Source organism: Lathamus discolor, chromosome 3 (assembly GCF_037157495.1).
Source record: "Lathamus discolor isolate bLatDis1 chromosome 3, bLatDis1.hap1, whole genome shotgun sequence".
In the NCBI taxonomy this organism is placed as follows: domain Eukaryota; kingdom Metazoa; phylum Chordata; class Aves; order Psittaciformes; family Psittacidae; genus Lathamus; species Lathamus discolor.
The window spans coordinates 2,339,093-2,363,948 of NC_088886.1; the positions used below are offsets into that span (position 1 = coordinate 2,339,093).

The 24,856-nt window shown below is 42.9% G+C and overlaps 1 protein-coding gene across 2 annotated transcripts in view; it reads right to left on the minus strand.

Annotated features, from left to right (window-relative positions):
* Positions 1 to 24,856, minus strand: part of PDE4B (phosphodiesterase 4B) — a 226,341-nt gene that overhangs the window by 156,748 nt on the left and 44,737 nt on the right. Inside the window, exon 4 of one of the 2 annotated variants that reach the window (XM_065673102.1) lies at positions 17,095 to 17,475. The exons of the other annotated variant lie outside the window; for it this stretch is intronic. Coding sequence (XP_065529174.1) covers positions 17,095 to 17,475 — 381 coding nt within the window. The remainder of the gene's footprint in view (positions 1 to 17,094; positions 17,476 to 24,856) is intronic. 2 annotated transcript variants of the gene reach the window in all.

Below are 24,856 nucleotides of genomic sequence, written 5' to 3' on the forward strand. Positions count from 1 at the left end.
ACAAGTACCTACTACAGCAACCACCTGAAACTGGAGGAGTCCAAAATCGAGCCCACGATGAATCTCCACTTTTTAAATTGTAGCAGTAAGCCAAACCCCCTAAAACAAAGTAACTCTCCCCAAAATAACATTCTTCAGCTATACAACGTGGTTAGTTCAATACTTTTGTCACAGGCTTCACAACATGAATTAATCAAAGGTAATAAGTAGCTGCAACCACTTGTATCCAGTATTCTTCCATGTGAACACAGCTGCAAAGGCTTCTCTCTGGCATGCCCCTTACATCACACCTACAGTTATTAAGCACTGAGAAGATTTTAATCCTGGTTATTCCTTTCAGTTGAGTCATTACCAGAATATTTTATTGCTTTCCTGGAATGATTAACAGGAGTGACCTTTTCAGCATTTGGAAGGATCTTTTCTGCATGTTAAATAATACCACAATGGCTTCATCCAAGCTGCAGCGCAAAGCCATTCTACCTAAATAATCCCTGTCAACAATGAATTTACCATTAAGAAAGTCAAATAAAAATACATCGTTTGTAGCAGTTCTGGCTTTAATCCATTTGCCCTCTTTACTACCTTGCTCAAGGCAAGAACTATTGGTGACAAAACCAGTCACAGTCCTCACATCAATTTAACTTCAGTGCACGAAGCCAAACTCCCTTCAGCTACAAGAAGCTCCAGAGATCAATGTTTCAACATCACAAGATTCTCACCATTAAAGTTTCCCTGTTCCTACATCCTAAGAGACTCACAAAGCCCTATGAAAGATCAGATGACCATAAAAAAAAAACCCCAAAACCAAACACGTCTCCATTGTCTCTTATAAATAAACTAATACATAAATGGTACCCCAAACCTCAACTGTACCAGCACGCATCAGCCATAAAGTTACTTGAAGGAGCTGTCTGCCACCAGAAAAGGCCGACTGAAGGGTACTGAACAGCTCTGAAACTTTAAGTGATCATTGCCATTTCCTTTCACTCAGATAAAATTACCTGTAATTTCTGTGAACAGTTCCCCCTCAGAGTAGAAATACCTACGCAATTGTTACAAGCTGCAGGATTCCCAACCCAGGGCTTTATGTCAAATGGGGAATATCAGATAATTGCCTACACCAGGGTCACACTGAAATGAAAAATAAAAAGCTATTTCCAATTGCACCATACTGCTGGTTTTGAAGGTTTCTCTATTATTTTAAACCCCCAAATGCCTTCAAAATGCAACTACTCAGAAAGGTGACACACGTCACCATGCGCTGTTCTGTGAGGCTCTGAAATTCTTTATTTGGCTTTGAAATCCCAAATTTACATCCAAAAATGTACATCCAAAAATGCAGATCAAGAGATCCAGGCTACCTGCAGCTCTGAAAAGCATTTGTATTAATGTCTGCTTCAATCAGTGGAGGCAAAGAGCTCCTGAACATTAACATCTCTGCTTTAATCCCCGTCCCTATCAGAGATTTATGTTTCTCCCTCTTATCTCTTTTTAACCTTTATCTGTGGTAATTGTTTCTGCTAAATCTTGTTAATTAAGACTTCAAGCTCATCAGGGAAACATCTTCCCTTTTGTTTTCCAGTCTGCATCATGCCTGGCACAAGTACAGCATCAAAAATGCAGCAGATACCTCATCCAACAAAACCACTGCACAGAACTACACAGTGGAGACATGGAGGTCCCTAAGTCTACTTGGGCATTGATATCAAAATGTTTCTGCTCATATAGTTTTTTTTATTATATAAATTATTTTTTATTATATAAAATATTACTGTATAAATTACTAATATAATCAGCTTGTTGCTTCTGGTGAGAGACTTTAATATTGACTATTAAAGCAATCTATCAGAATTAAATCATTCTCTCTTTCAGCCAAGAGCTGATGCCCTTCCAAGGTTCATAGGCTTATCACAGCATCCCCTCCCACCACATTAACTTCCCACTTTGGTCCTTGTTTTGCTAAGTGCTGTGTATTTATTCCCTTTGTCTAAGACCCTGGAAGCTGGCTTTCAGTCTGAGTTCATGAATTAGTGACGCTGAATTATTCAGTAGCTATTTAACCAAATGCTCCACCAAAAGCCCCAGTTGCTGTAAACCTAATGAAAATACCTTATAGATTCTATTTTTCTCTATACAGCACTAAATACTACATTTTTCTTTGAAAGATCCTTTAGGCATCACTTGCTTTTTCCTTAAGTGATACCAGGATAAAAGGCAGATTTAATAATCTGTTTCAGTTTCTTATCTTCCCTTTTCTTGAACCATTAATATAAGTGCAAGCAAAAATGTAACTCAGCTTGTTATCTTTGCAAAATCAAATACATTAGACAGGGTATTATTTGCCTCAGGCAATGCCATTTCGAGTTTGCATCACTGCTACCCGGGACCGTTCTGTTTACAAAGAACAAAAACCCGTGGAGTTGACAATGAGTGCTGCCATTCATTTCCAACGAGCAATTGCTCTTTCACCAAGAAATCAGCTTCCACCCCAGCACATCTGAATGAGCAAACCTGGGGTGTTTATTACATAGGAAATATTTTCCCCTAAAGTCTTGAAATAATAGGAATGTATTGCTCTTTCCCTTCAGATTAACAACAGAAATCAGAAACTAACCAAGACCTGTCTTGGGAGAGCAAATTTAACAACTTAGAAATTAGATTTCTAACAAAGAAATACAGTTTGGATGAGAGTCACTAAATAAGAAAAACAACCAACTAACTGCCTGTGCTTTAAACCTCCAGGTTGACTGTTCCAAATGCCACCAGCTCTGGGGACAAGTTGCTCTGCAGTTGACAGCATCTTTGAACATCTAGTCACGTATCTCAGACAACTTGAAAACTTAATGCTATGGTTTTGCAAATTTTGACCCATAAAATGCATCATTTGAAGATCTGTGAGCATCTGCCTTATGTTGTCATGCACACAACTTCAAATGAGTTTTTACAACATCAGGCCTACGTATTTTAGAGCTCTTCCATACTCATTATTTGCACAGTCAATAACTCAACACCCAATACTGTGCTTGACTATCTCCCACCATGTTTTCTTGCTCTATCTCCCTTCAACATAGAAGCAAGATTACAGCAAAAAAGGCTGCAGAATTGATGGACAAGGGTAAATCAGTTGATGTCATCTACCTGGACTTGTGCAAAGTGTTTGACACTGTCCCACATGACATCCTTCTCTCTAAAGTGGAGAGACATCAATTTGATGGATGGACCACTCGGTGGATAAAGAACTGGCTGGATGGCCGCACACAAAGAGTTGTGGTCAATAGCTCGATGTCTGGCTGGAGACCGGTAACGAGTGGTGTCCCTCAGGGATCGGTGTTGGGACTGGTCTTGTTCAACATCTTCGTCGCTGACATGGACAGAGGGATTGAGTGCGCCCTCAGCAAGTTTGCCGATGACACCAAGCTGTGTGGTCCGGTTGATACGCTGGAGGGAAGGGATGCCATCCAGAGGGACCTTGACACGCTTGTGAGGTGGGCTGATGCCAACCTTATGAAGTTCAACCACGACAAGTGCAAGGTCCTACACCTGGGTCGGAGCAATCCCAGGCACAGCTACAGATTGGGCAAAGAAGAGATTCAGAGCGGCCCTGCAGAGAAGGACTTGGGGGTGCTGGTCGATGAGAAAACGAATATGAGCCGGCTGCAGTGTGCGCTCGCAGCCCAGAAACCAACCGTATCCTGGGCTGCATCAAAAGGAGCGCGACCAGCAGGTCGAAGGAGGTGATCCTGCCCCTCTACTCTGCTCTTGTGAGACCTCACCTGGAGCATTGTGTGCAGTTCTGGTGTCCTCAACATAAAAAGGACATGGAACTGCTGGAACAAGTCCAGAGGAGGCCACGAGGATGATCAGGGACTGGAGCACCTCCCGTATGAAGACAGGCTGAGGAAGCTGGGGCTGTTCAGCCTGGAGAAGAGAAGCTGCGTGGGGACCTCATAGCAGCCTTCCAGTACCTGAAGGGGGCCTATAGGGATGCTGGGGAGGGACTCTTCGTCAGGGACTGTAGTGACAGGACAAGGGGTAATGGGTTAAAACTGAAACAGGGGAAGTTTAGATTGGAGATAAGGAGGAAATTCTTTCCTGTTAGGGTGGTGAGGCACTGGAATGGGTTGCCCAGGGAGGCTGTGAGTGCTCCATCCCTGGCAGTGTTCAAGGCCAGGTTGGATGAAGCCTTGGGTGGGATGGTTTAGTGTGAGGTGTCCCTGCCCATGGCAGGGGAGTTGGAACTGGATGATCTTGAGGTCCTTTCCAACCCTAACTATTCTGTGATTCTGTGATTCTATAAGATCATGGTTTCTCAACTTTATTGCTCCTCTGAGATTTGCATTGCAAGGGACAGCAAGTCAAGCAACAGAAAGACTGAGAGAAAGCCAGGTCTGAATGGTGAGAGTGATGGAGATGATGGTGACTGGGTGACCTAGATCAGCATTCACAAGAACACCCTGACAAAACCGCAATTGCCACCTCGAGCCACAGAGAGAAATTGTAACTTCTCCCACATTTATTATTATAGAACAATCCATGGTCTTAATTTCATAATATTTTTCAAGCTTCGTTAATTTAAGTCCTTTTAATCCATTCTAAGTTATTTTAAGTAATGATTAAAACCAAACCCATCTCTCAAGTCCACCTTGGGGCTAATTTGGAGCGAGTACACTACAAAGGGGATAGGCTGTCAAATACTGTTAGCAGTTATGATGCAGATCCTAAACAATACAAATACAGAATCACAGACTGGTTTGGGTAAGAAAAAACCTTCAGATCATCCAGTTCTAACCCCCTGCCATGGGCAGGGACACCTCACACTAGACCATGTCACCCAAGGCTCTGTCCAACCTGGCCTTGAACACTGCCAGGGAAGGAGCATTTACCACTTCTCCAGGCAATCTGTGCCAGGGACTCACCACCCTCACAAGGAAGAACTTCTGCCTTGTATCTAACCTGAAATTCCCCTGTTTAAGTTTAAACCCATTGCCCCTTGTCCTATCACTGTCCTCCAGGGTCCTGACTTACCCTTCTGTGGAGTCCTAGTGTACAGAGTTTGAGTAAATAAAATTCCAACCCAAAATATGAAGACTATTCTCAAAAAATACCCCTTCAATGCTTTCCAAGCGTGGCTGAAGAAGATTCACATTCCGTTCACAACAGGCTGACCAGCTGAAAGTATTTACAACTTGCTACAGAAATTCGTTTCCCTTGTAAAATAACAACTGACAAGCACATCATGAACACTAATAATCCTCTACAGCAGGCACGCGGTGTTCTGCAATTGTGGATGCAGAGAGCAATGCAAGAGCTGCTTTTTGGGCCATGCCGTACAAATAGCAAAGCTTGACATTTAAAGATTTTTGGGTTTCCTTATGGAGGAGGTTTCAAGTACAGTAGTGCAGGTTTTCATCGACCCATTCTTGAATGCAGGGCAAAGCCTTAGGCCTTGGTGACTCAGGCAGGTGTGCTTGTTGGAGGCGAAGAGTGGGAGAGCATGTCCTTATGTCTATGGAGATGATAGCTCAACACTTCTCTAAGTTAGAAGTGGCAGCACTGCGACTACAGATCCCAGACTTACAAAGATTGCCAAGATATTGTTCTCCAGAGAAGATTATTTCAAAACCTTTTTCATACACAGTGTGGGCTTCCCATTACACCAACTTCCCTTTCAATGTGCACCTTCCAGTGTTACCTCCTCCATCCTGTACCATCTTCTCTCTTTTGTTCCTTTTTTGTCATGATGCCAATGTAATCACCTGCATCCCATTGCCAATAGGATGCTGAAGAGGTCTCTTGAGACAGTAGGATTGTTCCTCTTACATTCTGCTCAATATTCAAGGATACTTCTCGCAAATACAAGTTAAATGACAATGGAGTTCCTTGGTGGGGGGGGGGTGGAGGTGTGGGGTTTTGTGGTAAGGACATCGTTTATCATTTGTTAGCAGCTGCCTTTGAGAGCACAAATAAATGATGTCTTAGAGGCTGTGATTCACAAACACAGAATATTTGCTGCTTCCATCAATTTCATCTGGGATTGAAGGAGCTCAGCGTCCAATAAACAGGGCTGCCTGGTACTAATTTATGAATACAGTGTGACCTCTTGATGAGCATGTTTACTGAATGTGTGCACTGGTTTAAATCTAACAGCAAACTGTTGGAAAAGTAAGCTGCAAGCCCAACAAGGGCTGGAGGCAGCCCCATCTACCAACAACACAAGAGCCATTTGTTTTCATGCTCCACCTCTGACCTCCATCAGTTCAAGCAAATAGTTTAAGGGGATCCAGCCTGACAATACAGACCTTGACTAGATTTGAAAGGACACATTCCCTAGGGGAGGGAAGAGCAAGCTTTGGAAAATGGACTGATTCTTAGATCTCTAAAGTTAAGGTGGTTGTGGCTTGTCATCATTAATCTATAGTGATCATAGCTAAGAGGTATGTATAATCACTGTATAAGTCAACTGCTAAAGAAATATTTCATTTAAGTGTTTCTTTAGTGGTTCAGAATGCTGGTCACTTACTCTGATAACCACGAGCAAACCTAGCTCATCTCCAGAGTACTGGAGCCCACCTATGCAATGGGATAACTCAAAGCTCTTGCTTCAGCCTGGAAGGCACGTTTCCCAGCCACAATACTCTGTGAACCCACATCTCTCCCTCAAAAAGACAGAACTCAGGCAAGTGGATTAAGGACAGAGCCGAGGACAGAGTAAACTACTACAGGAGTAACAACTGATGAAGGCAGCATGGCTGGAGAGGCCGAGTATCCATGTAGTCCCAGCCCAGTCTTATGGCTGGGACCCAGTGAAGACACCGCTCTCTTAGGTGCTGCATACCACGAAGGATGCACAGTAAGGGTACCAGGAGCTTTGCAGTGGTGACAGCCCTCAGGAAATCAAGCCCTTGTATAGACTATGAAAATGCTTGTGATTGTAGTAACTGAATACTCCCTATGATTACTTGCCTCATGTGGTTTTTATGCAAATATTTTGACTTCCTACCCATCTAACTTGCTTGAAGATAAAGCAAATGGGCTGAGAACCTCTTAAATGAGCACCCATGTGTTAACGTATAGGAATTATACCCTCAGCTGATCACACGCTTGTGGATGAACTCCTACAGTGGGACTCCTGAGCCATTAACAGAAACCACACCAATCTCACACTTGGTGCCATGCCATTTATCCACCAGCAGAGAGGTGTCTCCATCTGTGGTGTGCAAGAACAGCTTGATATTCTGACAGAGGAAACACTGCTCTAACTCAGCGTACTCATGTTGATGGTCATTATGCTGCTATTTCTGTTCCTGCGAAAGCTGCAGTATGAACAGTCTTTGGTGGAAATAGGAACATATTCCAGGTTGTGAGGTAAGGGAATCACCTAGAAACATATATGCTCAGATGAGCAGAATCTAGAAATCTGAGGTTACCTGAACCAGCAAGATGCCAACAGAGAGACATCTAAGAAGAAAAATTGTATCACATACTCTTTGCTTTTAGCATATTCATACGGAAAACACCAGTATCCTAAATATTGGGCAGGAAAGGAACTCCAAATGCTGGACCAAGTGCCTGGAAGAGCTCCAACACTGAGCCACCAGAAGCAGGTGCCTGTATAAGGCTCTCCAGCACAGCTTCTCAACAGCTTGGGTCTATATGACTTAAGCACATACTTCTGCCAGAGAGCACTACCTCAGCCTCTTAAAAGCAAAGGCTATTGTTATGAAAATTCACAGGAACTTGATATTTCAGGATAAAGTTCTCAGTTTTGAAGATAAAACAGGGCTAGGAACAACTGTCTCATGCTGCGAGCATCACTTATTTCCCCATGAATAGCACCAGGACCTGGATTCACTTGAATTTTTCTTTCTTAGGCAGGTAAATGAGTCCCCACGTTGCTATCTGCAACATTTGCACAGCAATAGTCTGCATGTATGTTTACAAGTCTCTGGAAAATACACATTCAAATATCGTAAGGATGGTTTAATAAAGACTTGAGAGCTGGCCCTGAAGTTTAATGGAAAAGTAGATGGCTGCATTACAAGCCACCTTGAGGCTGGCAGTGTATTCATTAAATACACTCAACCACTTGAAGGTGCAAAGACCCTGGAGGCAATAGTGTGTAAGTTACTAACCTCAGGTCCTCACCTGAGAGAAACAGACAAAACTTCCAAAGCCTGAATCCAAAGGGAGTTTCAGGGGTAAAGGTCAGATTTGAAAGAACTTTGCCTCAGGTCTTCAAAGACTTGCTTCTTCCAATGGCATCAGTCCACCAGCATGAATTCCAGAGCTGGAACTGCCTAAGGACAGCCTAACATGCTAGTGACAAACAGTGATTGCATCACTCAGAATTCATGCAGAGTCACCCAGAAGCTGTTTCCCACAGGATTAGTCCCCCATCAGCACTTCCTGCCCCATTCTCTCCTTTGCCTTAGCTCTGTGCTGCTTGTCAACCTCTTCCTTTGTTTCCACATGTCGTATTTGATTATTTTTCATTCTTTCCCCATTGCCCTCACAAAAAAATACACAATAAATATCCCATACACAGTCAAGAGGATTTCTTATCTAAGTAATACAGGATAGGATCATGCTCAGCCACCATATTGTCTTCTCTGATTAAAAAAGAGAAACCCTGCAGTACAGAGCACCCAACAGATGGAACTTCAGTCATAACTGGATGATTAGGTCTATGATAACCGTTAACTTTAAACATTAATGCCTAATATGACTTAGTATGCTGTTTTAAGCAACAGGGATCTGAAATACCCATAAACCTAGAAGGACTGAATTGAAGCTTGCTGTGTTCCCTTAGATCTCATTTCTGCGGCATGAGCTCTGCAATGTTCTGAGCTCAGTACAGGTTCAGTCTCCCCAATTACCTTAGTAATAATGAATCCAATAAAACAGAAGAGCTACTTCTGTGTTATTGTTATGAAAGAAAACTTTCCTTCTAAGCTAATGAAGTTGTCCATCATTATGCAGTTATTACCTGCATGTGTCCAACGTCAGCAGGGCTCATTAAAGCTTTCTGAAATGAAGTAGCAGCGCAAAATGTTTCTCATTTGCAGATAGCTCTTTAGATGGTATATTGAAAAGAGAGCAAGCAACTGTTAAATTACATGCTGTATTCTGCACATTTTAAGAACACACAGGAAATAATGGGGTACTCTGGTAAAAACTACGTGCTAATATCATAAAAGGTAATTTCTTTAGCATTTTTCTTGTACTTGCACTTTGCCAACCATTGTCAGTGTAAAAGCTGTGCCTGAGCCAAGAGAAAAATCAATCGATTTCTGCTTTCGTTGACTGATAAAATAAGATTAATATCTCCTTATGTTTCTTTTCAGGAGGTATGCTTTCAGATAGTGCAACACGCTTGCTTTTCCATGCCAACGTCTAGACAGCTAGCTCTGCCAGAAATCAATGAAACAGAGAAGTTACTGTACCAAGACAAACATGCAATGAAATGGAAATTATTCAGTATGTGCATATGTAGGAATCTACCTGCAGTACATTTTTATTCAGACTCCCTTTCTGAGATCTGCATTGTGCTGCATTACACGCTGTACACACAATGAAAAGTCATCATAGAGTCACAGAGCAGTTTGGGTTGGAAAGGACCTTAAAGCTCCTCCAGCTCCAACCCCTGCCACGGGCAGGGACCCCTTCCACTGGAGCAGCTTGCTCCAAGCCCCTGTGTCCAACCTGGCCTTGAGCATTGCCAGGGATGGGGTTTCCTCACAATAAAAACTGAACCATGCAACATTGGACACGTGGAGCTGTTGGATGTGCAACAAAAACTCTTTCTCCAGATGAGTACAGATTGATTCAGGGCAAACTGGGGAAATGGTCCTCATTTAATTCCAGTAACTGCCGTGCAGATGCTTTATTGTCATAGCATTTAACTCTGCTGTGGAGAAAGCTGCAATAAATTGCTTTATCATGATAAAATCACAGATTCACAAATAAGGGCAGACTTGAATTTACAAACCCTTGTCAGCCTTCTCGCTCCAAGTTCTTCCCACATTTCTGTCTATCAGTTTTATCGGAAACAGTCAAACCCCAAAGCCATCTGGGTCAAGCCTGATTCCTAGTTAGGTGTCCCACACTAGCGACATGGAAAATGTGAGTGTACTATAGCATACCACATCACAAGGAAGGTCTATATTTATCAGGAGCTACTAGTAGATGAAGTATTTTCTCCAACACAAAAGAATTAAGTTTTTTTTTTTACCATAAGAAGAAAGTAAATCAGGTAATATATTGCTGTTTCTCTAGAGTCTTATTCATATATTATTCAATACCTTCTCTGCCCCTCGGCAATACCCATTTGCTGCACTGAGAGAACAAAAGAATTGAGAAACCTAAAAATTTAATACAGAATCTTCTTCCTGTGCTTCCCAATGGTTCATCCAAGAGAAGAGATTGAATCTATGTATGTATTTCTTGGGAAATAGACCTATTTTTCATTTTAATAATTTGTTCTATGGGTAGCTACAGTGATATTTTACCCTCAAACACCATCAGCTGCTGTTGCATCAGTTGTCCTGTTTTTCTTTAGTTTTAGGCTTGTGTATGCGTTGCCATTTCAGTTTATTATATAAAAGTCTGTTATTTATTGTCAGGTTTGCTTTATATCGTGCTGAGAGAGGAACTCACACATGTCAAGCAATGCTGCCTATTGAGTCACGAATGTGGTACAAAGTCAGAGCACCCCATGAGCAGAGTTTAGGTTTGTTAGTTACATTTTATATATCATACCCATACATATAGTTCAATAGGAATTTTCCCATCCTTCCCAAATCTCTTCTTTCTACTTCCTCAAGTCTATGTTGGCAAATCTGCCCATCCCAGAACCAGCAGAGCATCTTCTGCGGCATTGCTTTTACTCACCCCTGCCAAGAACATCGTCCATGTTTCAGCCTGAACTGACTGACAGTTCTGACTACTGCAGAATGCCCATACAATGATAGTTACAAAGAACCTACAAACCCAACTTGTCAAACTACCCCACACTTGTGCCATGCGACACAGAAACATGCACGAAACCCGTGTAATGTTCTCATAGGTAATGCCAGGTAATACAAGTAAAACATGGAGAATGACAGAATCACACAATGGTTTGGGTTGGAAGGGACCTTAAAGCTCATCCAGCTCCAACCCCTGCTGCAGGCAGGGACACCTTCCACTAGAGCAGCTTGCTCCGGGCCCCGTCCAACCCGGCTATATGTCTGCAGAGACACTGAGAGGTAACTGTGGTTATTCAGAAACAAAATAGTTGAAAAAGACCAAAAACCCCCCAGTGATGGACCAGAGAATGCACAGATCTGCACTGAAGCTAATCTACACTGCATAAATTATGTGGCAGACACATTCGTGGTTTGTCATCTGTCCTGGCAACCAACTTGAGCACGTAAGAAGCAAACTGTACCTCCTAGGAACACACAGCGCAAAGCTGTAGATGCTACCACAACGGCAAGTTTCTCACATCAACAGAGCTTTCAGCAAAGCTAAATTCAACAGCAAAGCTTCCTTAAGAAACCATTTCAGCACAGACAACATTCACTTAACCATGAAGCCTGTTTATGAGAGTTGGGTGTCACAGATTCTCTAGGCAGGTCTTACAACCATGGTAAGTCATGAAACCTCTCCGAACCCATATTCCCCATAGATAAGCACACTGTGAACATTAAAACCTTACTTACAGGTACTACAAATTCCAGAAATAATGGGGTTTTTCTCCTAGAAGGGACCCACTCTTTTTCTCTCTCCTTCTCTTAGAGAAATGGCTGAATTTATCCAAATCAAATTGTCATTAATACAATAACCTGCTGTATCTACCGGAATCTTGAGCAGTTGCTGAGCATTCTAACACCATGTTTTCCCACTGGGGAATGAAAGAAGTTTCCCCTTCCTGTCACCCATGGTTGCAGAGAGGGTTTGGAGGCAATATATAGACAGAAGAGATGTAAAGATTACACAGCTGGGTCTGTGTGTGCTGAGTGTGCTTATTTCTGTTGTCTGAAGAGCTCTTTCCTCCTCACCGTCATGTCCTTTGCAATCCTTCCTGCCACTCACTGTTAGCACTCAGGAAGTCTCCTCAGGACAGATGGGAGAACATATTAAGCAGAGGAAAAGAGAGGAACCTTCTGGTTTCTCCATCCTTTTCCCTGCTCACTTCAGCTTGTTTCTCCTGGGACTTTCAGTAGATAAATGAGCAATACTGTGCGTCCAATACCAGTCCCAGCTCAAGATAGAAACTCCAGAATGCAAGAGAATCACCCTGTTTCTCCAAAATACACAAAAAACCAACCATAAAAAGCTTAAAATCACATCAACAAACAGCAAGAACTGCAAACAGACCCAGTCAAACTAAAGACAAGTGTGTTATTCAAAGCTGGAACTACGGCAATGCATCCTGATATATATATATATATATATATATATATACACACACATACACATATCAAAGTTGAAAGGGGTCTAAATGCATATCATGTACCTTCAGGCTATGTGAGAGACACTGGCTTTGTCTCAAAACCAAAAGTCAGCTCCTCGAGCCCAAGTATTGGCTGAAGCTGGCCAGGAAATCTCAGATCAGGGGCAATGGTGTGTTTGATGCCAGCCCAGGGCAAAGGCCACCTCATCACAGTCAGACACAGAAGGGCTTGGTGCTGAAAGGGGCTCCACTGGGACATGGTCATAGAATCCCAGCCTGGTTTGTGTTGGAAGGGACCTTAAAGCTCATCCGGTTCCAACCCCTGCCACGGGCAGGGACCCTTTCCACTGGAGCAGCTTGCTCCAAGCCCCTGTGTCCAACCTGGCCTTGAGCACTGCCAGGGATGGGGCAGCCACAGCTTCTCTGGGCACCCTGTGCCAGCGCCTCAGCACCCTCACAGGGAACAGCTTCTGCCTAAGAGCTCAGCTCAGTCTCCCCTCGGGCAGGTTCAAGCCATTCCCCTTGGCCTGGCCCTACAGGCCCTTGTCCCAAGCCCCTCTCCAGGTTCCCTGCAGCCCCTTTAGGCACTGGAGCTGCTCTCAGGTCTCCCCTTCAGGAGCCTTCTCTTCTCCAGGCTGCCCCAGCCCAGCTCTCTCAGCCTGGCTCCAGAGCAGAGCTGCTCCACTCCACCACACAGGTTCTGTCCTGTGACTTGAACACACCACAATAACTCCAACAAAACACTGAAGACACTCATGTATCCTACATATGCCTCAGCAATTTCAAGCACATGGGCAGTCTCCAAACCCTGCATTTTCTGAAGCACCCTTCCAAGTGTGGGTTGCCACTAGGTAAGTCTTTCTTATTTGGTTCTAGACGCACAATGATCAGAAAGCAAACCAAAACGTGACATCTTCTGATAGCTTTGATTTGCCTCTAGTGCATTTGGCAGCTTCAAGTAATTAAACCCATCAGCTGTTATTCACCAGGCTTGGAAAAAACTCAAACGCTTCCCCTCTGACTGGATTGTGCCATACTATTTAACTTACGGAATTCCACCACTGCAGATTATTGTGTAACGAAAACAGAGCTTGTTTTCAAAAGATTCAGGCTACCATATGATTTACACTTTACATTGTATTTTAGAAAGCAAACACATGTCTGTACTTCAACTGCATTGAAGGAGAATCAAAAGAATAAACAGAGCAAAATTTCATAGTATACCTTTTCTGTTCTGTTGTTGCTTTATAACTAGATAACAGGTATAAAGAAAAAAAAACAGGCTTAAACCCACCAAAATAATGAAAGGTAAATGTGAATTAATTGGAGAAAACCCCACAAAAGTCTTAGTTAAGACAATAAACATCATACTCTACAAACCACTTCACTGGGGTTGGCGTAGCCAATGACTGTCTATATATTAACAAACTGAGTAAGTCATCTAGGCTGCATAAATATTACTGAAGAACTATTTATAAGCTTGAAGACAAACACTGCAAGATAATGAAACCCATTTAACTAAATAAGTTAACTGAAACTAAACATAATCCAGTTCCAACCCCTGCCACGAGCAGGGACCCCTTCCACTGGAGCAGCTTACTCCAAGCCCCTGCGTCCAACCTGGCCTTGAGCACTGCCAGGGATGGGGAATATCAAGTCAGGTATCAAGCTGTGGCAGCTACTACTTGCTCTTCTCCTCACAACCCGCCCCCCAAAATGCAAGTGATACAAGGGAAAAGAAAGGAAGAAATAGGATTTGGGCTTTCAGGATCTCCAAAACAAAAGTGATGGATGCAAGAAAGCAAGAACGAGACCTGTGGATTCTGGTGGACAAAAAAGGCCAAAGGCTTAAGAGTTTTTGTGCTGCTGTTTTATATGAAATGGGGCATTTGAAGACTGGACACAGCAATAGCAGCCGTGTCAAACGGTTGAAGGGGTTTGGAGGAGGAAGGCATCAGTTTGACATACATCTGAAAGAGCACACTGGTCATGTATTGTTATGAGAACTGGATCCTGAGGAATAGAAAGATTCAGAGAACAGAAGCATTTGAGTCTTAAAAACACCTGAAATTTTGCTTTCCTTTTCCTGTTTGGATAAGATCTGGTGAGTGGATACTGGAGAAGAGTGGTGATGACAAAGGCTTCATCAGCATAAGTAGAAAGAAGTCAAAATGTATTTGGTTATAAAAGAAGAAAAAAGCCTAGAAAAGACTATTAGTTAGAGAGCAAGGGAAGGCAGAAAACTGAAAATAAGAGGCACAGAAGAGGGACTAGAAGATTCATCAAGAAACAGCATTAGCAATGATGGCAAAGGTGGTGACAGATCATAATTCACCACACCACAAACCCCAAACTGAGGAACTTTGCTGTTTATGAGGCTATGAATGTTAGAGCTGATAAGAAATCCAACAGCATGAATTGACTGCCCTGCTTAGCATTACTGAGTAGCTGATATTTCTTGCACATTTACTTGTGAGGTAATTCCTTTGCAACATAGATACCACTTCTAACCAGATACTACTTCTACCCAGATATTCCTCTACCCACATACTACTTCTACCCACATACTCCTCTACCCAGATACTACTTCTACCCAGATACCCCTTCCCAGCTCACCACAAAACAGCACCTTATATAAATGGCATTTTGGCTCAGCACAGGTGATGATGTTTCCATGCACTGTGCAGCAAAAGTACAACTAATGAGCATATTCAGTTACACACCTGAAAGTACAGGCTACACCACACATGCCACAGCTTACAAGCACTGCACAGAAATGCTGTATCACACTTCAATAGTTTAAATTCCTGGTTTAGAACATGATAAAGCAAACTGAAAAGATGCCTGGGTTTGATCCGTGTTTTGACTGTGTTAAACATGTGCTCACATGCAACCATTCTTGAAACCTTTCTTTCTAAGGGGGATTTTCTTCATTTCTACAAGAGTTTGCTTCTCACCTGGGGTTAAAACACTCGTGTGCAGTTCATAACCACCTGAGAGTAAAAACTTGAGGGAAAAACTGAAAGAGGATGAGATCTTTCCATTAAGAGCAATCCCACTTCCTGTACAAGTTGATTCTAGAGATTAGTAGTTACACCTATAAATATGTGTGTATATACATACATTTATCTTTCATCAAACAATACAGATTCCCTGTACTGAGTCTGACCACATCCTGCCCTACTAATTCCCAGCAGCAGCATCTTTCCACGGCACACATTCCTAGCAACACTAGTGGGGGTCAGACAAGCAGCCCCCACTGTTCCAGTGCTGAGAGATATGACAGATGCTCAGAGAATTAATGTGGATCAATCTAAACTCTACTGACTACAACCAATTCAAATGCTTGGGGAAGCTAAAGAACATACCGGTTCAGTGTGGTTACAGCACGTACCCAGTTTGGGTGGCTGTGATTACTGCTTGGATTAAAGGAAATAATAAATAAATCAGGAAGTCTCCATGATTCCAGAATCCTAATTTGAACTGAATGCTGCTCCACCCCAAATTCATCTGAAAAAGGAATTAAACAGTCAGTTATCCCAGTTTTACTCAGTACAATTCCCTAGTATCCAAGTTTAGTTTTTCCTCTGATTTTCCTTAGTGTTTAACAGCACAAAACAAGTGTAAGAGCTACTAATCCACTCCAAGCAATTAGTAACTCACTTCAGAAGTAAACACAGCCTTGAAACATTTGAATTAAAGCATTTTTAATCCATTTTCTACCTTTAAAAGTAGCTGATGATGATGGAGTTTTTCCAGATACCCCAAAACAACTGCCCCAGACACATACAAATGGGATAATCTCATTCTCCCTCCTCTGATTCAGTCTCAGGGATAGGAAAAGAATGGAGCAGGGTTTAAAAATATTCATCTTACTGAAAGTTTTCTGGATTGATTCCCACAGTCAAGTCCTGCGTATTTATGGAGACTTTGGGAATTTGGAAGGTGGTCCCTACAAGACCCATATAGAATAAATAGAGAAAATGAGCTAATGAGACTCTTACAGACATTCCTGAACTGTGTATTTTGATTCCTGCTTATGGCATGGTTCAACCAGGATAACTGACAGTCAGAGGCAGCTCACAACCAGCTCTAATGGCACACAAATGGACTATTTGGGGCTACTAATTGACAGGGGGGGAAAGCAGACTCTTAGCTGGGGTTCCCTTGCAAAAATGGCTGAAAGAATGATATTTGTAGCCAGAAAAACTGTTTAAAAGCCCCTCACAGGGAAGTTAAAGCCCTTTCCAGCATTTGTTAAGTGTTTCCAGTGTAACCTGCTCACATCACCTGTACTGTCATCTGCAGACAGAGCTGGTGGGGGCAAAGACAAAACCACATCTTGAAGGCTCTGAAATGAATTCGTGTGTTCTACCTACAGCAACATCATGCCTGGGAAAGTTACCGGCTGCTGCCTTTGTTCAACAGAGATTAACCACAGCACACATGAATAATGGGCTGCATTTATTCTGGAGAGCAGAAGCTGAATGACAATCGTCAAGGCAGTGCATTATACAGACTTGGGCTGCCTTCTGCTCTATTCATTTAACACTTGCAGGGAGTACCGTGAATGAATCTCAGCTCATTTTTCCCGTTAAAACCCCAGCCGCGCACACTCTGCTCTATAAACCCACGCTGATACACCCAGCAGACCTTACCAGGTATGTGCCACCGTGAAGCGACGACGCTGGCGGATGCTTTTATTCACCAGCAACTTTCTGAAGAAGCACGGAGAGTTCCTTGGAGAACTGCGAGGAGAAATTTTTGGAGACGTTGGTCTGTTGCCGGGCAGCTTGGGAAGCTCGAGCTCGAGATGCATTTGTTCTTTGAAAGTCCTTATGTAAATCTCGGACTCTGGAGTAGTGAGTTCCCTAGAAGACTCTTTTGCTGTCATAGCTTCGACGTTGTGTGAGCTATCACCATTCAGAGAACGCACCAAAAACACATCACGCAGGCACCGCCGCAGACTAGCAGCGCTGACCCATCGGCAGAGCTCCCTCTGCTCATTCACAAGGCTGGGCTCCGAATGGAAAGGTTGCCTGAAGCAAGAGCAGCATAAATCGAAGGCCGATAAGCCAGGGCTGTCAGAAAGCCTTTTATCAGCCCAGCTCTCCGTCTGAAAATGCGCCAAAGTGTTTGTGTGTCAGCAGGCTGTGTGTGGATGCAGCTCGCTGCCAGCTCCCCACCGACGCGCGCCGGAGCCATTCAGCCCCGCACACCAGCTCATGAAAAATTCATGGCAGGCAGCTCCTGATCAATCCCTTTCCTATAGCGTTTTGGCTTCCCATCCTGAACAGAAAAACACTGGATTTTTCACTAATAAACCCAAGGAACTCCCTAGCTTGTCTCACAAAGCCAAGTAACCCGATTCATTCAGGCCCAGCGTGTTTAACAAAAAGGTCTCCATTCAGAATTAGTTTCACCCGTTCTGCAGTAGCTCCACCCATGCCATGCTTATTGGCTCAGTATTATTTTGACAACTGGACTCTGCTCAGCTCTATCTGCTGTGATGAGCGCGCTGGATTCCCATGAAATGTTAATGAGCCGTCTCACACCGTCACATTGTCGCTGGGCGCCCCCGGAGCACCCCGGGATGCCAGCAGCATCTGTATCTCCGATAGAGACATGAGCAGGGCTCGGGGTGGGACAGGAAGGACAGGTCTAATAGAGGGGAATAAAACCACAAAGGCAAGGAATATTCTGCAGGAACAAAGCATCCACAGATGAAGCTGAAAGCAGCCACAGCAGCGTCCTTTGCTGTGCTGGGATTTATGGACGGTCAAAGGGCAAAATCGCTGCCAGACACTGCACAGCCCGACCCAGCAACAAACACAGGGAGAGGAAATCGAGGGAAATAGCAAAGGGTGGGGAGCTGGCACGTCCCTGCAAGATAATTCCAATTCATTTAAGCAATAAATGTATTTAGAAACACAAACCCCAGTTTTTTTTGTTCTGGACATAAACACCATGAAACCAACTTGTACACTTGCAAGGCTAAAAAACTAATTAATCCAAGCAAGGAAGTTAAAGACAAGATTTGATGCTGGCAGTAAGAACATCATAAATACTACAGGCAGTGACAGTGTCTTTTTAACTGGTCAAAAGTAGGTGACCTGAAATATGAATACAATAATTCCTTTGAAAGAAGGGAAGATAGGAAGGAGTGTAACCAGGCAGGACACGGTGAGTGCTTTGATCTGAGTGTAAGACTTCGATTACAGAGTATGGGCATCAAGCACACAACAGATCCCCACCAGTCCTATCTCATTCCAGTGTTCTTTTCATTCATACATCCCAAAAGACTTTACAAAATCATTACCAGACTCAAGCAAAAGGTTTGCTATAGAGAGCTTCCCTGGAGCAGAAACTATAGAGGAGTAACCAGACATTCTACCTAACCTGCTACTGTGCTATTCACCATTCACACTTATTTAAAACCAAACCAGCAAACAGAAAACACACAAAAAGAGAAGGATCTGCCTGAGCCTAACCTAAGCACCCTGGCCATGCAGTGCTAGTTAATACTGAGAGGTCCACACAGTAGCACAACAGGAATATTTAATGCTTTAGGAATTATGACGTGTTAGACTGTGACATCTCGACTGTACTGACAGGGAGTCAAAGACAAAGGGATGCTCGAGAGCTGTGCTGAATGGTAAATGAAATCCACACAAATGCTTAGAATCTGGAATTCCAAATAGGAAAAATGAATTTTCTAACTTATCAGGAAATAAAATAGGATAATGGAGGGGGGTTGTGAGAATTAAACTGATATCAGAGAAACAGTATTTCCCTGCCTTTCCATAAAGCTATTTAAATGATAAGGAGAATAAAGGGGAATGCACGTTTTAAAAGCACTCTGCAATAAAACATGCTGTCCAGTGGCATGCTCCTCACACTGAGGATGTACTTTCCTTACCCAAACCCAGAGATGTCTCAGAAGAAGTCTCCATTAGGAAATGCTTATTGTTAGGATATTCATAAATGAGTAATGAAATGTCAGCCCCATGGCCTGCAAAAGGTGCTCTGGCAAGATGTGCACAGGCAGTTGATGGAGCAAAGAACGCACACAACTTCAGAGTGTTCCGAAGGCTGACCATTAGCACAAGAAATCTCCTGTTAAACATCTTCCAGATCTTGGTGGCACTGGGAGCTGTCAGTTACCTGACAATCTCTTTCCATTACAGCTACTATCATAGAATCCTGGAATGGTTTGGGTTGAAGGGACCTTAAAGCTCACTCAGTTCCAACCCCTGCCACGGGCAGGGACCCCTTCCACTGGAGCAGCTTGCTCCAAGCCCCTGTGTCCAACCTGGCCTTGAGCACTGCCAGGGATGGGGCAGCCACAGCTTCTCTGGGCACCCTGTGCCAGCGCCTCAGCACCCTCACAGGGAAGAGCTTCTGCCTAAGAGCTCAGCTCAGTCTCCCCTCTGGCAGCTTGAAGCTATTCACCCTTATCCTCTCACTACTTGCCCTTGTCCAAAGCCCCTATCCAGGTTTCTTTTGGGCCCCATTTAGGTATTGGAAGTATTGGTATCATCCTTTATCCTGCCAGTTTCTGATGTTGCATGCACAGAGGACTGTTCAGTCAATATCTATAAAGTCTCTACTGCTTTGTAGTATTGGAATTCAATCAAGATACGCCTCTTTACTCCAGGATAAGCCAAGAGGTGAGAATAAGAACATCTCAAGAGACTTGAGCTAGCTGGAAGCTTGGTATCAGAATAAACCTTACAATAATTTTTTATACTTGCTGAGGCTACCAGCAGCAACAGGAGTCAACACTACGGGCACCACAACACCTGGAGAGGATACCAGGTACAAGGACCAGTCTACTGAAGTTCCTCTAACATACAAATGAAGGTGGTCAACATGCATCTCACTCTTTCCTGACTTTCTGTAATGTCCCAGTAACACAGTCTAATGCAATAATTTATCTATGGACAGAGATTATTGTGTGCAATATGAACAGCATTCCAAGAGGAACAAATAATTTCAGAAAAGGGTCCAGGAATACAAAGGAAGAATTAAGGACGGGGAAAAGATGATGAAAGAAAAGGGCCTGGTGGCACTATCAGGAAGACAAAAGCACTTGGAAGAACAAGAACAATGAAGGAAAAGTTCAAAGGTTGAAGTGTACTTGGGTGAGTTTCCATACGAGCTTCCTAGATTACCAAAGTGTCCAGGATGGCACAAGGTTTTAATATCATTTAATACATTTCAATACCTTTTACCAGAATAACTGAGACAGGTGGTAAACATTTCCAAGCATGTAATTCCTCACCAAAGGCTGATCTTCCTTATGTTCAGAGCAATTGCTAAGCAACAAGCACACATACTTTTTCTTTACAGTAGCACTGTATTTACCTGTTTCTATGTTGTAATTGCCAGGATAAAACAAAATGGCAAGGAAGAGGCAACCGTGGAATGTCCTACGTGCTTCAGAGGACAGGACGAGCTGTTAGTTGCCTTTTCACAGCAGTTTCAGTCCATGGCAGAGTAACTTCCACACAGCACACCCTCTAGAAGCACATTAAGATGAAAACAGCCAGGAAGGTCCCCTCTGTTATCTAGGTCCTTGCTCCATCCATATATAAGGCAGAAGCTCTTCCCTGTGAGGGTGCTGAGGCGCTGGCACAGGGTGCCCAGAGAGGCTGTGGCTGCCCCATTCCTGGCAGTGCTCAAGGCCAGGTTGGACACAGGGGCTTGAAGCAAGCTGCTCCAGTGGAAGGGGTCCCTGACCGTGGCAGGGGTTGGAACTGGGTAAGCTTTAATGTCTCTTCCAACACAAACCACTCTGGGATTCTATTGATCCATACATATGAGCAGGGCATCCTAAAAAGAGCTAGTCTGACAGAAAATTAGGTAGAAAATTATTCCAAGGGATTCTAGTTTTCTGGTTTTACTTTTCTTTCTTTTTCAAAGGAAGGAAACAAAGAGGAAACGTATTTTTAATCAAGTACAGAGCCTCCTTTTCCAAAACCCTGGCTTTTGGCATTCTGTCTTTAAAAGCGAAAATAAGGATCTTTTTCAAGCTTTCAAACAATGTGAAAATTAAGACATGTGCCAATCATTATAAAATATAAACCAGAGACAACACCAACCCCATATTTTTAATTGTTATTCAAGCAATTTAATAAATGCATACATGTAATATGTGCTTCTGAAACAACAGAGTCTGTACCTTTGCACTTGTTAGTCCTGGCAGGACTTTGAGGCCCCTCATACATCAGTGTTTGCTTGGTTTAATACAGGCATCTGTGCAAGCACCGGACTGTAAAGGTCACTCAGGAGAATGGCCATCTCTAGAGCTTTTATTAATAGCCGAGGATGCTCGAGGGAAGGGCTTAATCAGACTCTCAGGAGCCAGTATCTTTCTTTTAGACTATAATTTGAGCACATTTGATGTAAAATACCTTTTGAGCCAGCAACACGATGGAATCTCACAGCACTGTTGCTACTTAACATCTGGATTTCTGCCAGTCATCCAGGGTAGAAGATGGTTTGGGAGAGGATCCATGATGGACTTCCAGCAGAGAAACTCTAGAAGCTGATGAGCTCCATTAGCTCAGAGAGAGGTGAATAGGCAATGTGATCCCAAGGAGGAGGCAGTGAAATCACTGTCCCCCTTCAACAGATCATCTAAATGGTGATCATGCAGGAGACTAGAAATTGGAGTTAGAATTGGGTCATTGAAGCAAGTGAGTTTAGAGGAACAGAGCAGTTGAGGAACATCTGATTTTGAGGAAAAGGGGAAAATTAAACCAAGGTAAGTGAGGAAAAAAGCTATAAAAATACAATTTTCTCTTGGAAGACAAGTGAATAGAAAAAGCAGAGGAAAGGAGAAGGTAGAAGAGAGAGTCAAGAATATGGAAATAGTCATTCGTACTGGAAAAGAACTCAGTCACAAAGACTGCAGCAGAGGAGGGAATAGACTTGTGGTGGAAATGTCACAGGGCTGACACGGGTGTGATCTTCAGGTTGATGCCTAAGGCAGAAGATGTAATTGCTCAGATGAGCCAGTGCTGGGAATAAGAGCAACCCAGGCAATGGGAGACAAGCAAAGATGAGAGGGGGATGCAAATGAATCAAACACAGCAGAGATGTCTAGGAGGAAACTTAGAGCAAAGCAAAGGATATATCAATGAACTGGAAGCTGTAGAAAGGTAAGAAGCCAGGAAAACTGGTGCAAAGGAAAAGAGTGCTTCAGTGTGAACATAGAAGCCGCTTGAGAATGGATAGGAAATGACAGCAAAGGCTGTAAGTCAGAGTAACAATTGGTAAAGAGCTGGGAGGGTGACAGTGATGTGAGAAGAGCTGGATGCAGTATTGCCAAAACCTGGGAAAGATTACAAGGAAATAAAATAAAGCTGTATAGCCAGTGTTACACATAAGGATGTGTTTGTGGTGGGAAGCTTAAATCTTTCCAGTGATGGTGTTAGTCCTCTAGACACAGCAGAAGTGGAAAAAAAGGGAAAAGAAAGGTGAAGAGGATAAGCTGAAGGGACTGACATGAGAAGAATCAGTAAAATACATACTTTATGCCTTCTTTACTTCCTTTCTATCACCACACTGTGCCCATCCCATAGTGAGTGCTACTTATTACATTAGAGGCAGAATCAGCATCAGTTAATTCTACCGTATCCTAATCCCAACTTTACTTTTAGCTCCCCCAGAATAACAGCAAATGTGGTGATAGCCTCTATTCAACCTATACCTGTGACTGACATTTGAAACCATCACACCAAATTCTGATGCATTCAAATAGTCATTTAGCCTGTATACTAAGAATCCACCATTCTAATTTGGGTTTGATCAGCCACATCTTCCTACAGTGTAGTAAAGCCACAACACAGAGCACTGATCAAACCTTCAAAACATGCAGTACCAACCCTGCTAAACAGTAATACAAAGAAATAGGATCTGGAAGCTGTGAAGAGATGCTGATGTAGCAAACTTCTACAACCCTCCCTTACTAATGTCTTATTTAATACAAGGCTGAGCAAACCCAATGCAGGAATTGAGATGCTGAATTGAGAGGCAGAAACCCATCACTAATTACTGGTTTACATGACAAAATTCCCACACTGAAGAGGCAAAAAGAACAACAAGTCACTGCAATTTATATTACCATTGAAAGATAAAGCTTTTCTATATTTAATAGCTTAAAATTACATAGTTTGTATCCCCATTCCCACAGATTTAGGGGCCTCTGAAATCTTCTGAAGGGCAGACACCAGTAACCCTTGCACAGGCCTTTGAAGCAGTGTTTTGGAGGGCTATAAGTGGTGACAGAACAGCTGAGCCAACTGCCAAAGAAAGAAACTCTGTCCTTATTTAATCCAGAGTCAGAACACCAGCACAGATATGACCCACATCTATGAGCTTAGTAAAGGTTGAACTTGACCCACCCTATATAAAAGGTAACCTTTTGAGCCCTTCCCATTTCAATGGCATCTGGTTGCTTTTGAACAGGCTATTCATTCAATAAGCAGCTTGTACATTAGGTTTTGGTTCGACAGCCAACAATTGCAGCCTCTGTATATGACTTCATAAAGGTTTTGCCCTTTAAAACCTCTAACACGGCCAAGAAGATCCAGAGGTCTTTAGAGATTAGTCACAAATAAAAGAACTCCATCTTTAAGAAAGATACCTTGAGAGTTCTGAGTGGCTTGAATGCTTGTCCGCTCACACTGAACTGGGAGTCACCCAGGTCATCGTACTGCCTGAGTAAAGCTCTACAAGGTGTCCTCTGTCACTGCCAAATTGCCTGCATTCAGGACATGCATGAAGCAATCAGTAGTAAGGGTAAGCCTGATGCCTTTCACCTGCCAGGTAGTCCCAAACTGGATTTGGTACCTTTTTATCCATAGTAAATTACAAAACAAAGACAGAAACACAATTTATCCGAGTTCTTTGCACTTGCTAATATTTAAACAAAGAAGTACAGTTTTTTATCGTTCTACAATTATAACTTTTCCTACAGGTATTTATGTTGTTATCTCCTAGTAAACACATATAAGGAAAGGAATGTAAAATACTATAAACCCTCGGGACAAAGTAAGATACTTTATTCATAATGGTGATTTCCTTAGCAACTTTGAGCTGGGTTTAGAGTACTTCTCAGAGAACATTTAAATGCCTTCTATATTATCCACAGTAAGCAGTCAGATATGTCAAGCCAATCTGTATTACTTGTCATTATTTTCTCGTTTCAGAGCTATAGATTAATATTTAACAAATTAATTCAATAACCAAGTAATTCTTCACTGGCCTCTGCGGTGGCTCCAGAGAAAAGAGAAACTAATGCAATAGAATCTTGTAATTTCACACACTCTTTACATCCAGTGCAATGATAGAAGAGAGCCTACTACAGAGACGTGATATAAAGGAATCCCTTAAAAAATATTTGCCTGGACA